Raw genomic sequence first — 17,513 nt, forward strand, 5'->3', positions numbered from 1 at the left:
TGGTTCTTTACTGAAAGCTGTGTGTATGGATCTTGTCAGTAAAGTCCTACATGACAGTAATAGTTTGATCGCGGTGTTTACTTCAGTAATGCCACTCATATCTGCATACTCCGATATTGCATTATTGCAATCTGCATAATTAATTCCATTTCTGTTTAGTTCAGTTATGACTTTAGTCGGATTAAGGTAATAAAAAAATAAAATAAAATAAAAATTTGCCGTTTTGAGCCTATGTAGTCCCGCAGTTCAAAATTCATATTTAACTGAATAAAGAGTTAGTAAACACAAGTACATCTTACTAAACATAATTTATTAACATCACCAATTATCACAGTAGACCAGTTTCTCAAGCAGTTTGTGATGCATTTTGGAAACGGGAGAGGAGCCCTTGCTGCACCACCTGGCAGAAAGCTGTTCTCAAAGACTTACATTTAGTCATTAATTGGGTAGCACACATATTCTGAATGCTTCGGCAGAATTCAAAGAAGCCCTATTAATATAGATTATTCTAGATTATGTCCACCTATACTTTAGATACAGTTTTTAACCCATTAAAACCTCACATATCATATTTGATACACGAGGAAAGAATTTGAAATTGTTTGCCACTGATGAAATGCTACAGGACACTGGGGAACAAATAAAGTGCAGTATATTCAAAGATGGCAAGTCTATAAACAGAGATGCCAAAGAGATTGAGAAAGTCCTAGGCATGTACATGAACATGCACCCTATAAAAGGTCAAGCATGATCCTGATCATTTTCCAACATGGAGAAACCTGACAAAGATAAAAACACTGCAACAGCAATGACTTCTCAATTCTGTGTACAGTGTAAATGTAAAGTGCATCTTTGCCTGAACAAGAACTGAAACTACTAGTACGCCTACCACAAAGTGAAATGATAAAACACTGTAAAATGCTTAAAGTAACAAAAAATAAAGAGATAAACTGCCTGATAGGTTCTCTTTTGCTAAAATATTAAGGGTAAAAATATTTTTTTTGTAATTAAAATTATCATTATTTTGAGCAAAAGGTTGCACAAACGCTTGATGTATCAAATGTGATACAAAATAAATTTCATGAATAATTGTGTGGCTTTTTTTATTTTGCTTAATGGTTTAATAAACATCACAGTTCCAGAAAATTATAATCTTCTGGCTATTTTTTGATATGTCAGGTCTTACAGGGTTTTAACATAGGTCAAATGCAAGAAGCATTTTGAAAAAATATCTAATGATGACATTATTCTTATGCAGATGAGATTCTATTTCTTTGAAAGCTCCAGAGAATTGAAATCACAAAGTAGTGTAAAATATAAATGTACTTATAACCTCCTCAGGGAGAAATACCATCCAAGAGACACATATCCCAACCAAGCTGCTGCTATTGGCAAAATGCACAGACCGCATCTAGTAAACAGGAAACGTCAAGCAAACTCAGAGAGCACTGAGCAGCAGCACAGAGGCATGCCATTGTACTCAATTAAGCCTGGTATGGAATAAAAGGACCGACTAGAAAAGCAAGATATTTAAATAAATTGAAAACAATTAAATTGAAAAAGTGCTATAAGCGGGCGGTTCATTGAGCTGTGGCGACCCCGGATTAATAAAGTGACTAAGCCAACAAGAAAATGAATGAATGAATGAGTGCTATAAGCGTTATAATCAGATAGTTCAACTATCCACTCAGAATATGTGAACCCAGACAACATTGTTCTGGAAAGCTTTTCTCTGAAAGTGATACACTCTGGAGGATGGGTCAATACCAATGAAAGCCAAAGTTCTCTAGGTTACTTCATTTTACATTTGAGAATGTTTCCCTATTATGACACTGAATTTCTTGTTAATATACTTTTAAATCTAAATACTTATCCCATAGGCTTCCATTCATATGCATGTGATTGCAACAGACAGGAAACACAAGCTTGCTCGACAAGTTTTGCATGTCCCTGCATTCCAAAGTTCAAGCTTGGTGAACTCTGACCTGAGAATTTGCATCACATGATTCTGTTAGACCAATAGAAGACCAAAACATGTTTGAAGATCAAAATGAAGTTTTATAAACTAATTTTGAGAGGAGCACATGATATAAATGATTGCTGCTAGTCTTGCATCAATAATCATTGCTAGTTCAAACAGATATCATTGCTAGACCAATCAGATGAATTCTAGCCTCCAACAAATAAGCCCATTCAACCTCCTTCCTTATCTTTCCTCCTTTACCAGGGGGAGCTCTCAAGACCTACCTGATCTTGGACTGACTATCATACTACATGGCCAGGCAGGAGCCCAGGGCTCAAGTATCAGCGAGCTCAGGGTTCTCTTCTGGGACAACATACCAAATCTGCAAATTACTGTATATCAAGCGATAGCTAAATGTGAACTATCAAAATTTAAATTGTGGAGCATTCGCTCATTTTATAAGAGCCACATCATATTGTTTTATCCTACCACTTTTTTGTAGGCATGTTTGCATGTTCAAACTCATGCATTTAAAGAAAAACACACTTTTGCATTTAAAGAGATTTAAACATTTGCATTTAAAGGGACATGCACAAAAACAATAATAGTAGTAGTAAAGCAAATAATAGTAGGTATGGGTAATAATTGTATTTCTCTGAACAAAATGTGAGTGGGTGTAATTGAATCTCAGTGTCAGTGGGCAATGACTGTTGACAGGCTGAGAGGAAGTGACTGTGTGTTTACGAGCTTCATGAGCAAGTGTAAACAAGTACAGACGGATTTCAGAAGCAGTGTACTATACACACATTCAGGTGGCAGAATGGAAAGATTTTGGGCCAGTTGGCCTTACCTTCATCTCCTGATCCCGAACCAGCATCTATAAGAAAATAAAAGGTTATTAGATCAGTATCTAAAGTCTTTATATCATGTTCGCCAATTCACACAGGTTATACATTATATAATTAAATTCTAATAACAATAATAATAAAAATATCATGAAAATAAATACTCAATTATTTTTAAATGTTCCATTATTTAGTTTTTGTTTTATAACTTAATACATACATTAGCATAAATCAATCTTCATGACAAGCAATAAGCTGAGAGACTAAAGCTAAATTGAAATAATTAATTGTGTGAGTCTATTTCTATACTTGAATCTAACTGTTTAATTAAAATAAATATTCTATTTTATAGTGTACACTGTTAGACCTTACCGGGTTTTTTTACAGTAGAACACTGGCAACACTGTTGCCAGCCACTCACTGTAAAAGTTCGGTTACAGTAAGTAACTGGCAACGGTGTTGCCAGTTAATTACTGTAACTGAACCATTACAGTGAGTGGCTGGCAACAGTGTTGCCAGTTATTTACTGTAACTGAACCATTACAGTGAGTGGCTGGCAACAGTGTTGCCAGTTATTTACTGTAACTGAACCATTACAGTGAGTGGCTGGCAACAGTGTTGCCAGTTATTTACTGTAACTGAACCGATACAGTAAGTAGCTGGCAACAGTGTTGCCAGTTAATTACTGTAATAGAGCAGCAGTGGTAACTAACTGGAAACTGTACAGTTAATTACTGTATTGTAGTGTTACAAATCACAGCATTATACTGCATACAAATTAATAGTATGTCATATATAGTTATAGTAGCGTTACTAAAAATAATCAGTATTCTTAGCTGTTATTAAAAAATAGAAGGCATAACATTTTTCAGACAAATTTATTTTATTGTTTTGGTTTGTTTACCAAACAAATAAATAACAGAAAAAGTATAACAAAATTAAGAAATCAGCAGATATAAATATTGTCTTGCATATTACAGGTCTGCACAGTAAGGCTGCGGTCACATTAACGTTTGAGCATGCAAAATTCTGTCATACTGCACTGCGAAGTGGAATTAAACAAAGCGAGTAGTGGAATTAAACAAAAAAATTAGAGATTGAAAAAGCAAGCCAGAGAGGTCATGTTTTGATCTTTGATTGGTCTCTCAAGCAATCACATGATGTAATTTCGCATGTCAGCGTTCTCCAAGCTTGATCTTTCCAATGCTGCGAATTATGAAACTTGTTGCATGAGCTATCATTCCAGGTCTGCAGTACTCACATGCGTATGAATGGAAGTCTATAGGGAGAAAAGTGCAATGTGACCGGGACTTTAAGCTGTAACTCTAATTAAACACACCTGATCAAACTAATTAAGGCTTGTTAGAAATCTACAGGTAATGTTGAAGCAGGGTGGGTACTAAACTCTGCTGCGCTGCAGTTCTCCAGGAACTTGGAGTTTGACCCCCATGGTATATAGCAGGGGTGCTCAATCCTGTTTCTGGATATCTACCTTCCTGCAGATTTCAGTTGCTACCCATATCAAACACACCTGCCTGTAATTATCAAGTGGTGTTCATGTCCTAATTAATTGGTTTAGGTGTGTGTGATATGGATAGCAACTGAAATCTGCAGGAAGGTAGATCAACAAATAAACAGCAAAAAACATATCATAATTATTTTAAAATTTTAAAGTTTTAAATAATTAAAAACTGTGTCAAATCTCAATAAAAAGTTTAAAATAATTATAAAAAATAAAAATAAAGTTGGCAACACTAAAAAACCAAAGGATCCAATCTTTTATTGTTATAATTATCTCATGACAACAAACTTTTTTTATTGTTTGTAATATAAATTCATAAGTGGAAACACTGCTTTGAAAAACACTTAGCAACAAACTCACAACCTGGGACCGGACAGTGGAGCTTTTGTGTGTGGATGGCTATGTGTATCATGTTTTTGTGATTCCCTGTGATAATGTGCAAATGTTCCCTTACTGAGATGATGGAATTTAATTTTGGCTTAGTTGCCAGAAAGATACATACAACTGTTAGCATCTGTACATTATGGCAGTGTGCAATATAAAATAAATACATATTCTTAAACAAAAGTAATATAAGAAGTTATATGAGGAGAGGCTAACTAGCTAACAATGTAGCTTTCAAGTACACAGTTCAAGATAACAACAATATAACTTAAAACACAGCCTTATTTTAGAAACCCTCAAAAACATTTGAACACATTTTACTTACTCATTGTAGATTCTTATTTAAAGCCTAATACATATCAGACTCTACATCTGAATTGATGGAAAGAGAATAGAGCACACTCAGCAGTAAACAAATCAAACACCTGGCTCCCTTAAAGGGCCAGCATTTTCTGAAAACTCTTTCTAACACCTTTGTGTTTAGAACAAGACAGACAGCCTGTGGGAGTGTGTGGTGATGCCTAAATCATTATTTTCTGCCTTTAAAATGCAAGTCTCTATAAATAGCAACATAAACCGTCAGAGAAGATGGGACAGTAATGGTTGAACATTTGCTATTTATTGTCAGTTACTTTCTGTAATGAGTACATAAAGTAAATTACTGGAATTTATTCTTTGCACTACACAATTTCATACAAAGTCTACTCCTTTTACAGGAAAATAATATGTGTTAATAAATAATAAATGTTTCCTTTTACTACAGCAAAACACTGGCTATTTTACAGTTCTTTACTGCACAATCTACAGAGTAACAGTGCAGTTATACTAATTAAACACACCTGATCAAACAAAATCTAAAGGTAATGTGTTGAAGCAGGGCTGGAACTAAATTCTGCTGGGCTGCAGCCCTTCAGGAGTTTGACATCCCGTGTACCTAGCATATTTTCAAAGGAATTGCCTACATTTATCACAATCATGCACATATCATTGAGTAAAAACAATAAAAATATAAAAACTTTATCCAAAGCAAACAAATAAATAATCTGATCCTCATGTTGTTCCAAACCTGTAGTAATAATAATAATAAAAAAAACAAATAACCTGATTAATACATTTATTTAGGAAAGTATTTATACTATACTGTTAATGCCATTTTTACCTACTTCATTTGAAGTTTTCCAAACAAATTAATTGAGTCTCTGCAAAAATGTATGTACGTGCTGTTTAAGATATTTTTTTAAATAACACATTTTTATTTAGCAAAATACTAATATTCAGCTTAAAGTGCAATTTAAAAGCTTAACTTAGGCTAAACTAGGCTAATTATATTAATTATAGAAAAGTAAACAAAGTTATAAAAATTATTGTGATAATTTGGTTGCTCTGTGTGAATATTTTTGCCTTTAAATGCATCTCGTTGATATCTTTACCTTTTAATTAGCTCTGTGACTTTGACATTGGTTAATTCCTGATACTCAATGTTAAAAACATAAAAGGAACCAAAGAAAACACAGAGATGGCTGCAGAGAAATTTAGCTTATCAATGCATTGTCTCACTTTCTACTCAATACTGACCATTCACATACCAAAACTGAACAGTATATATATATATATATATATATATATATATATATATATATATATATATAWATATATATATATATATATATATATATATATATATATATATATATATATATATATATATATATATATATATATATATATATATAGCAACAAAGCATCAGAGTACATGGGGTAATAATGGTTGAGCAGTAATTTACCATTTATTATCACAGTAACTATCTGTAATGGGTACATGAAGTAAATTACTGTAATTTATTCTTTGCACTACAAAATTTCATACAAATCCTGCTCCTTTTACAGTAAAATACTGTTTCTTTTTATTACAGCAAAACACTGGCTTTTTTACAGTTATTTACTGCATAATCTACAGTAAGGGTTAACAGTGTACTAAATAAATAAATATACATAGTTACATACTTAAAAAAGCACACAGTTGGTGAGCAGTTTGGAAAGCTGGCTGGAGGGGTACTGTATTTAATTGTATGTACTTTAATTGTTGATGTGACCTTTTGGACCCCTTGGATTCAACACACACCACAGATTATGTTTTAGTGTTCTCTGTGGATCAAATATGAATATGTGATCCATTCAGCTTCTGTAGGCAAAAGTAGGCTGCACAAATGATGCAAGAGGGAGATATGTGCACACACACAACTTGGATACACACACAATGTGGACACATGCGCATATGCTCTTAAATTTACCACAGTATGGTTTTAGTATTTCAATATAAACAATAGAAACTATAACTCTTCTGCCTCCCCTTTGTGCATTACTACAACAGGATTCAGGGCTTCATGTTTTACTGAGCCAGTATTTCTTTACTTGTGCTGTAAAATCAGGTAAAGCTGTGAATCAAAGCAAATGATGCGGTCTGACTGGATAGGAAAGTACAGCAAGAAAAAGCAAAAAGCACAGCAAGATAAAACCATGAATATATAAGCAGACATGCACAAGGGTCTGGGTTTTATAAAGATCAATCCTGAATGCAAAGAAAGATTTTTTTAAAGATTGTCATTATAAATATTTTATTTACACTGTCTCCATTTTTTAACCAACAAATCTGCACAACCTCACTTACAGAACTACAGATTGCTTATGGAATACAGACTATTTTCTGTCAATTGAAGTTCTGTTCTTAATCAGAACAATGTCACATGCTCTCTTTCTCTGATCACCTGAGAGACTATCTGGCCATCTGGACATCAAATGCTCAGCTCTGGCTTTAATACAAAAAATATTCATCAATAAAATTGCAAACCTTAGTTAATATTAACTGTAAGGTCTACATATAAAATATTCCTTCATTCATTCATTCATTTATTCATTCATTCATTCATTCATTCATTCATTCAGAACTTTTATTTTGAAAATATACAATTCAAGACACCAAAATTATCATTATGAATACATTAAAACAACATATGTTTCTGAAAGACATGGGCAGAGAAGCCAACAATTTAACCCAAGGACAAGTAAAACTATCGAAAAGAATATTACCCAAGTAAGAGTAAAAGTAAAAATCATTCTGAACAACAACAAATAAATAAATAAACAAAACGACTAATAGTGTACACTGTTAGACCTTACCGGGGTTTTTTACAGTAGAACACTGGCAACACTGTTGCCAGCCACTCACTGTAAAAGTTTGGTTACAGTAAGTAACTGGCAACAGTGTTGCCAGTTATTTACTGTAACTGAACCGATACAGGGAGTAGCTGGCAACAGTGTTGCCAGTTAATTACTGTAATAGAGCAGCAGTGGTAACTAACTGGAAACTGTGTACAGTTAATTACTGTATTGTAGTGTTACAAATCACAGCATTATACTGCATACACATTAATAGTATGTCATATATAGTTATTGTAGTGTTACTAAAATCAATCAGTATTCTTAGCTGTTGTTAAAAAATAGAAGGCATAACATTTTTCAGACAAATTTATTTTATTGTTTTGGCACCAAACAAATAAATAACAGAAAAAGTATAACAAAATTAAGAAATCAGCAGATATAAATATTGTCTTGCATATAACAGGTCTGCACAGTAAGGCTGCAGTCACACTAACATTTGAGCAAGCAAAATTCTGTCATACTGCACTGCGAAGTGGAATTAAACAAAGCGAGTAGTGGAATTAAACAAATAATTAGAGATTGAAAAAGCAAGCCAGAGAGGTCATGTTCTGATCTTTGATTGGTATCAAGCAATCACATGATGTGATTTCGCATGTCAGCGTTCTCCAAGCTTGATCTTTCCAATGCTGCGAATTATGAAATTTGTTGCATGAGCTATCATTCCAGGTCTGCAGTACTCACATGCGTATGAATGGAAGTCTATAGGGAGAAAAGTGCAGTGTGACCGGGACTTTAAGCTGTAACTCTAATTAAACACACCTGATCAAACTAATTAAGGCTTGTTAGAAATCTACAGGTAATGTTGAAGCAGGGTGTAAATTAAACTCTGCTGCCCTGCAGTTCTCCAGGAACTTGGAGTTTTACCCCCATGGTATATAGCAGGGGTGCTCAATCCTGTTCCTGGATATCTACCTTCCTGCAGATTTCAGTTGCTACCCATATCAAACACACCTGCCTGTAATTATCAAGTGGTGTTCAGGTCCTAATTAATTGGTTTAGGTGTGTTTGAAATGAATAGCAACTAAAATCTGCAGGAAGGTAGATCAACAAATAAACAGCAAAAAACACAACATAATTATTTTAAAGTTTTAAATAATTAAAAACTGTGTCAAATCTCAATAAAAAGTTTAAAATAATTATAAAAAATAAAAATAAAGTTGGCAACACTAAAAAACCAAAGGATCCAATCTTTTATTGTTATAATTATCTCATGACAACAAACTTTTTTTATTGTTTGTAATATAAATTCATAAGTGGAAACACTGCTCTGAAAAACACTTAGCAACAAACTCACAACCTGGGACTGGACAGTGGAGCTTTTGTGTGTGGATGGCTATGTGTATCATGTTTTTGTGATTCCCTGTGACGATGTGCACAAGTTACCTTTCTGAGATGAAGGAGTTAAATTTTGGCTTAGTTGCCAGAAAGATACATACAACTGTTAGCATCTGTACATTATGGCATTATGCAATATCCAATAAATACCTAAACAAAAGTAATGTAAGAAGTTATATGAGGAGAGGCTAACTAGCTAACAATGTAGCTTTCAAGTACACAGTTCAAGATAACAACAATATAACTTAAAACACAGCCTTATTTTAGAAACCCTCAAAAACATTTGAACACATTTTACTTACTCATTATAGATTCTTATTTAAAGCCTAAAACATATCAGACTCTACATCTGAATTGATGGACAGAGAATAGAGCGCACTCAGCAGTAAACAAATCAAACACCTGGCTCCCTTAAAGGGCCAGCATTTTCTGAAAACTATTTCTAACACCTTTGTGTTTAGAATAAGACAGACAGCCTGTGGGAGTGTATGGTGATGCCTAAATCATTATTTTCTGCCTTTAAAATGCACGTCTCTATAAATAGCAACATAAACCATCAGAGAATTTATTGGAATTAATTCTTTGCACTACACAATTTCATACAAAGTCTAATCCTTTCACAGTAAAATAATGTGTTAATAAATAATAAATGTTTTCTTTTATTACAGCAAAACACTGGCTATTTTGCAGTTATTTACTGCACAATCTACAGAGTAACAGTGCAGTTATACTAATTAAACACACCTGATTAAACTAAATCTAAAGGTAGTGTGTTGAAGCACGGCTGGAACTAAATTCTGCTGGGCTGCGGCCCTCCAGGAGTTTGACATCCTTGGTACATAGCATATTTTCAAAGGAATTGCCTACATTTATCACAATCATGCACATATCATTGAATAAAAACAATAATATACAAACAATATACAAACGTCATCCAAAGCAAAAAAAGAAAAAATAAATAAATAATCTGATCCTCATGTTGTTCCAAACCTGTAGTAATAATAATAATAATAAACAAATAACCTGATTAATACATTTATTTAGGAAAGTCTTTATACTATACTGTTAATGCCATTTTTACCAACCAAATTCATTGAGTCTCTGCGAAAATGTATGTACGTGCTGTTTAACATATTTTTTAAATAACACATTTTTACTAGTTAATTAGCAAAATACTAATATTCAGCTTAAAGTGCAATTTAAAAGCTTAACTATTGGCTAAACTAGGCAAATTAAATTAATTATAGAAAAGTAAACAAAGTTATAAAAATGATTGTGATAATTTGGTTACTCTGTGTGAATATTTTTGCCTTTAAATGCATCTCGTCGATATCTTTACCTTTTAATTAGCTCTGTGACATTGACATTGGTTGACTCCTGATACTCAATGTTAAAAACATAAAAGGAACCAAAGAAAACACAGAGATGGCTGCAGAGAAATTTAGTTTATCATCAATGCATTGTCTCACTTTCTCCTCAATACTGACCATACACATACCAAAACAGAACAGTATATATATATATATATATATATATATATATATATATATATATATATATATATATATATATATATATATATATATATATATATATATATATATAGAGAGAGAGAGAGAGAGAGAGAGAGAGAGAGAGCAACATAAAGCAGTACATGGGGTAATAATGGTTGAGCAGTAATTTACCATTTATTATCACAGTAACTATCTGTAATGGGTACATAAAGTAAATTACTGTAATTTATTCTTTGCACTACAAAATTTCATACAAATCCTGCTCCTTTTACAGTAAAATACTGTTTCCTTTTAATACAGCAAAACACTGGCTATTTTACAGTTATTTACTGCATAATCTACAGTAAGGGTTAACAGTGTAGGATTGTATACTAAACCTTTCATAATATTCTGCTTTATTGCATAGGAGTATATAGCATTTGAGTAAGCTAAATACAAATTTTCCTGATTACGCACACGCGCACACACACACACACACACACACACACACACACACACACACACACACACACACACACACACACACACACACGCACACACACACACACACACACACACACACACACACACACACACACACACACAATCATTATGGAGACTTCCCATAAATGTAAACCCTCACAGAAAACAATATGCAATTTTTGCATCTTCAAAATACTTAATTCTGTGTGATTTATAAACTGTTTTCCTTATGGGGACTAACAATAAATGTCCCCACAAACTCAAAAATTATGTACATATTTTACGTACAAATTATGTACATATGGGCAACATGGTGCCTCAGAGGTTAGCACTGTCACCTCAAGAAGGTCAATGTTTCAAGTCCAAGCTGGGCCAGTAGGCATGTCTGTGTGGAGTTTGCATGGTCTCCTTGTGTTCACGTGGGTTCTTCTGGGTGCTCCGGTTTCCCCATCAGTCAAAAGACATGTGCTATAGATGAATTGAATAAACTAAATTGACCATAGTAATTGTGTGTGCATGAGTGTCTATGGAAGTTTCCCAGTACTGGGTTGCAGGTAGAAGGGCATCCGCTGTGTACAACATTTGCTGGATAAGTTGGCGACCACTGATAAATAAAGGGACTAAGCCAAAGGAAAATGAATGTATGAGTGTATATGTCTACAATGCAAGGAATACAAGGTGCACACACATACACACATGCGCACGCATACATGCACAGACATACACACACATTTACTGTAAAAGGTTTTACTGTTTGCATTTCTTCATTCAAGTAAAATGCTTTATATGCAATTGAAAAAATTCAATGCAAAGTAAAATGTTACAAAATAAACAATTCTTTACTATCCACCTCTGGTTTTAATGTTAATCTTTAAGTTACCAAAATTACGTTTTTCAACTTAAGTTCTTTTTGCTAGATTCAACTTGACATTTTAATACAGTGTTCGAGTTGAAAAGACAAAATATGTGCAGGTAATTCTTGTAAAGATCACTCAAATGATCCTTTTTTTTAACAATTTTGAAAAATTATTTTTAGAGTACACTCTTAGTAATAAAGAAAAAAAGGTATTGCATACCTTTTTTTCTTTATTACTAAGAGTGTACTCTAAAAATTAAAAAATTATACTACTACTTCTACTAATAATAATATTAATAATAATAATTCCATACATTTATGGATTTATGGCATTTATATAGCGATTTTCTGGGCATTCAACACAGGGGGAATCTCCTCATCCACCACCAGTGTGTAGCATCCACCTGGATGAGGTGACGGCAGCCACACACAAGCTGATTGGTGGAGAGGAGACAGAGTGATGAAGCCAATTATGATATGAGGATGGTTAGGAGGCCATGATAAACAGAGATCAGAGGGCAAATTTGGCCAGTATGCTGGGGTGAAACCCCTACTCTTTTTCAAAGGACAACATGGGACTTTTAACGACCACATAGAGTCAGGACCTTTTTAACCGCTTTAGACCATTTAACGTATCATGCGAAAGAAGGCGCTCACTGAGTCCCCGCCATTATACTGGGGCATTAAGACTTACACAGACCACAGGTTGGGCGCCCCCTGCAGGCCTCACTAACATAATTTCCGGCAGCAACCTAGCTTTCCCATGTGGTCTCCCATCCAGGTACTGACCGGGCACTAGCCCTGCTTAGCTTTAGTGGGCAACCATGTCAGAGTTGCAGAGAGCTAGCGGTCACTGGGGTGGTACCTTTTCAAAAGGTACACATTTGTATTTGAAGGGTCGATATTGATAATAAAGATACATGTCTTTATTTATGAGAGTGTAAGGTAGACCTAAATAACTAGAAAAATACTAAAAGGGCAGTAAACTATAAGACCACTTGGTACAAGCAAGTTCTTTTAAAGGCCTATTTACACTAATGAATAAAAACATCAAGCAGAAACTGAAATATCACATAAATTAAAAGAAAAAAATTATTATGATGAATAAACTATTCAAGCTAATAAATTAGCAAGTTGGAATGCACCTCCCAAAAAATATGTCAGGGAATCCCAAAACTTGAAGGTCCACACTATTTGCAGCGCATTATCTGTATCATGACAATTTGTGGTCAAAAAAAGAATCGAAAAGTTTGGAATTTTGGGTAAAGTATTGAAAATAACATCAGAAAAATGATGCTAAAACACTGCCGGACATTTTCTCTGACCACAGAAAGTGAATTAGGACAATGGGTCTTTCTTGAACTCGGTCAAGCAGAAATGTCAACAACTTGAACAGACAGCTTTTAGCATGTTTCAAATCACAAAAACAAATTATGACCCAGTCAAATCCAGTATGCAGTACTTTTCTATCCTTTTATTCAGTTCAACATTCCTGATACAAACTGATGACCTTAAAAGGCAAGAACATGTAAATGTGTTAAAAAAAGAGCAATGAATCTGTCCTGAAGCACTGGGTTAAAAAAAAAAAAATAAATAAAAAATCTTCCACTGCCTCAAAAATTCATGAAGTTCGCTAGTAGATCAAAAAGTGTATTTGAGAGTAAGTCTGGAGGAGGAATGCTGTTTGTCGGCACACTTCTGGACTGAGTTTGCTGAGCTTGCTGCACCAAACAAGGCCAGAAGGCTGATTAAGAGGAAGAGACCTTTGTTTCTCATCCAGAGGCTTCAGTCAAGCTCAACATCTTCGCTGCCTTTGTCATTCATCACAAATGATGTGTGATGAGGTGATTTTGCAATTTTCTTGGTCTCCCACAAAGCCATGGGTTGAGTGAAGTTGGGCTGGAGGCTCAGAGGCAGATGGTCTCTGTCAGCAGCTGAGATCGAACACACTGCAGGTGCTGTTATAACACTCTTTTAACAACATTGTGTTTGACCAACACATGCGGCAAGTAGCAGTTTTTAACAAAGTAACGTTGTGACACACCTGCTCTACTGCAAAAAAAGTTGTTTCATGCTTAACGTTTATGCTGCCATCAAATTTGAAGTTTACTTCACTTAAATAATGAAGTTGTCTTAACTCACGTTACAGTTGACAGGATTTGACAATACTGGAAGTGGTTTAAGTTTAGTTAACCTAAATAGATAAATTATAAATAAGAATGATGTTGATACTGGACTTTATAATTCAAGTTTATGGACATGGATTAAATTTAGTGAACTTAAATACTGAAGTTGTCTCATTCACACACACTACAGCCAGTTTCATTCAATCATTTTTCTTCAGATTAGTTCAGGGGTGTCCAAACTCGGTCCTGGGGGGCCGGTGTCCTGCATAGTTTAGCTCCAACTTCCTTCAAAACACCTCCCTGGAAGATTCTAGTAAACCTAGAAAGAGCTTGATTAGCTGGTTCAGGTATGTTTAATTGGGGTGGAAACTAAAATATGCAGGACACCGGCCCTTTAGCGGAATGAACTGCCAACTTATCCAGCATATCTTTGATGCAGCGGAGGCCTTCCAGCTGTAACCCAGTACTGGGAAACACCCATACACACTCATTCATACAGATACACTACGTCCAATTTTGTTTATTCAAATCACCTATAGCGCATGTCTTTGGACTGTGAAGGAAACTGGAGCACCCAAAGGAAACCCACGTGAACACAGGGAGAACATGCAAATGCTACAGAGAAATGCCAACTGACCCAGCCAGGGCTTGAACCAGTGACCTTCTTGCTTTGAGGTGACAGCGGTATCCACTGAGCCACCGTGTCACCCACTATGGCCAGTTTATTTAATTCACCTTTACCGCACGCCTTTGGTCTGTGAGAAAAACCAATACACTCAGAGGAGGCCCATGTTAACAAAGGTAGAACATGCAAACTCCACACCGAAATGCCAGCAAGGACATGAACCAGTGACTTTCTAGCTGTGAGGCCAAAGTGCTAAACACCTGGCCACTAGGCCAACCCCGTACTTGACATTACTTGACTAAAAACATGTTTTTGATGTCTGGAAATACAAATAACACATATACATATATACATATATATATATATTGTTAGGACTGCGTTGTGTTGTTTGTGTGTTTGATTTTGATTCTAGATTGGGGGTGTGCCTTCAGCGCACCTGATGCTGGTCAGCGCCCTTATTTAAACCCCGGCAAAGAGTTTGTCGGGGCCGCTGTCCATTCACTTGGCAGTTGGCCAGAGCAGCGCTCCTATTTGGGCATTATGCTTTGTTTCGCATCCATACACTATCACTGACAACAATTACCGCATACATACATTTGCATTTCACACTGATTGAACATACTGATATTTTGATTATATAATTTAAATTGAGTTAAATAAATATTCTTTTTGATTATACTTCTCCTTGTCGTCTCCCTTATTATGTTACATCCTTGAGCCAGGTGTAACAATATATATAAAAATCACAAATCACACACAAATACAATTTTAAAGAGAATTTATTTAATTAAAATGTACTTGTTTTCATTTGTACATCTTTGTACAATTTAAAGCTCAGATATTTGAAGTTGTATATTATATATATAGTTCAGCTGACTCTTTTTTAAAAAAAATCTAATAAGTTCAGCAAAGTAAAAATTAATATATACTTATATTTGTGCCTATTTTCTTTCTTTAGCCATAAAAACTGCATATGCATTGCTTATTTAAAAACTGGCAGAACAAATTAAGGAAACACATTGCAAATACGCCTTACTTTATTAAGGTATTATTATTATTATTATTATTAGTAGTAGTAGTAGTAGTAGTAGTAGTAGTAATAGTAGAAGTAGTAGGAGTAGAAGTATTTTTCGTTCTGTTTTATTGACCACATATTACAATCGAAACACAGGACATTGAAAACACTGCAATCATGAGCTGCTAACATGAAAAGGTCACAGTGACGTGCTTCACTCTGACACACACAACATATCAGATTAAAAGTAATATAACTAAAACAAAGTCATTGTGATATGATATTGACATCACATTAAAATAAACAAAAAAACTTTTCATTCATTTTTATAGTTTATATACACTTAATGATAAATTATTGGCAGGTCTTTGTGAATATTCTCAGCACAAAACAGACATTTGTTACAATCTGCATTATATTCTCTGCAGTGAAGCTACAGTACTCTAGTTCTACATGTAGTGTGATTACGCAAAAAGGCTATCTTAACCTCGATTTCCAATGCCGAAAATGAACTGCTTTCTCCTCTCAACAGTTATGCTCCACTAAGCTAATGGCGAGCTGCCCTGTGCCGAGCTGAAAACTCAATATAAGCACCGGTCCGTCTCCTTAATCAGCACATTATTCATACTGATCTTACAGCAGCACAGCACTGAACTCGCTACAGATCACAAGGTAAATAGCCCACTTATCAATGCATGTACTCACCACTGCGATACTCTTAGTATTTGGAATATGAGAGCCTTCTGAAAGTTTCATTGAAGCTCAGCAAGGACTCGTTTTGTGAAATGGTCTAAATGTGATAGAGAAGAGGTTTGACAGTAATAGAGGTGAGATTATTTAGTGGGACAAGGGAATAACATGATTTCACCAAACAGCCTTGTTGGTGGGGACTGCAGATAAATGTAGGGACTATTCTAGTAAGTCAAAGGGCTTAAATACTACCTAAACATTAAATGCAGGCACTAGTCTGAAGGAGAAGATTGTAATCGCCAAGCTCAATGGAGCCTTTGATTCCATTCAGTGTCATTCAACACATGCAGAAGGGGATTCAGCACCATGGAGAGCAGCAAACACACAATAAAATGAAAAATCAAATAATACAGTATTTTAGGAATGATATTTGAATAACATTATGATATTTTATCAATTAAATAGATGACAAGGACTTCTTTCAAAAAACAAAGCAATTGTAGGGTGATAATAATCTGCAAAAATCAGAAGAATGCTTTGCACACGAGTTTCAATATTCTCATGCCAAAGGCAGCTTCAAGTTCTAAGAGACGTGAAAATCTCCATGAGAAACTAATGACAAAACTTTAAAAAATTGAATATGATGTGATAAGACGTCTTTAATATTTCCGCCGGTTATTGCAATCAATGTTCTATTTCCTGGTGCATGAAGGTGCTCACTTTCAGTTCTAATATTGATGTATGAATGAAGACAGAGGAGGCGATCTGCAGCCAGCCTTGGAGAAATAAAGAAAATACACTTCACTCCTCTCTGCAGGTCATCTGTCAGCTGCTGGATCATTTGCCAGGGAATTAGTGGAGAGGAAATCAGTGTCAAAGAGTTAGATGAGCTGGGAGAAACATCCGTCCATTTCTCCGTCTCTTTTCTCAACGTGTGAAAATCTCATCGGGCTCTGG

The 17,513-nt window shown here is 34.7% G+C and overlaps 1 protein-coding gene across 3 annotated transcripts in view; it reads right to left on the reverse strand.

Annotated features, from left to right (window-relative positions):
• tmeff2a (transmembrane protein with EGF-like and two follistatin-like domains 2a) overlaps positions 1-17,513 on the reverse strand; it is a 162,933-nt gene that overhangs the window by 92,556 nt on the left and 52,864 nt on the right. For all 3 annotated transcript variants that reach the window (XM_068223262.1, NM_001128365.1, XM_073911433.1), the window contains exon 4: positions 2,814-2,840. In XM_068223262.1, coding sequence (XP_068079363.1) covers positions 2,814-2,840 — 27 coding nt within the window. The remainder of the gene's footprint in view (positions 1-2,813; positions 2,841-17,513) is intronic.

Source organism: Danio rerio, chromosome 9 (assembly GCF_049306965.1).
Source record: "Danio rerio strain Tuebingen ecotype United States chromosome 9, GRCz12tu, whole genome shotgun sequence".
NCBI classification, from domain to species: Eukaryota; Metazoa; Chordata; class Actinopteri; order Cypriniformes; family Danionidae; genus Danio; species Danio rerio.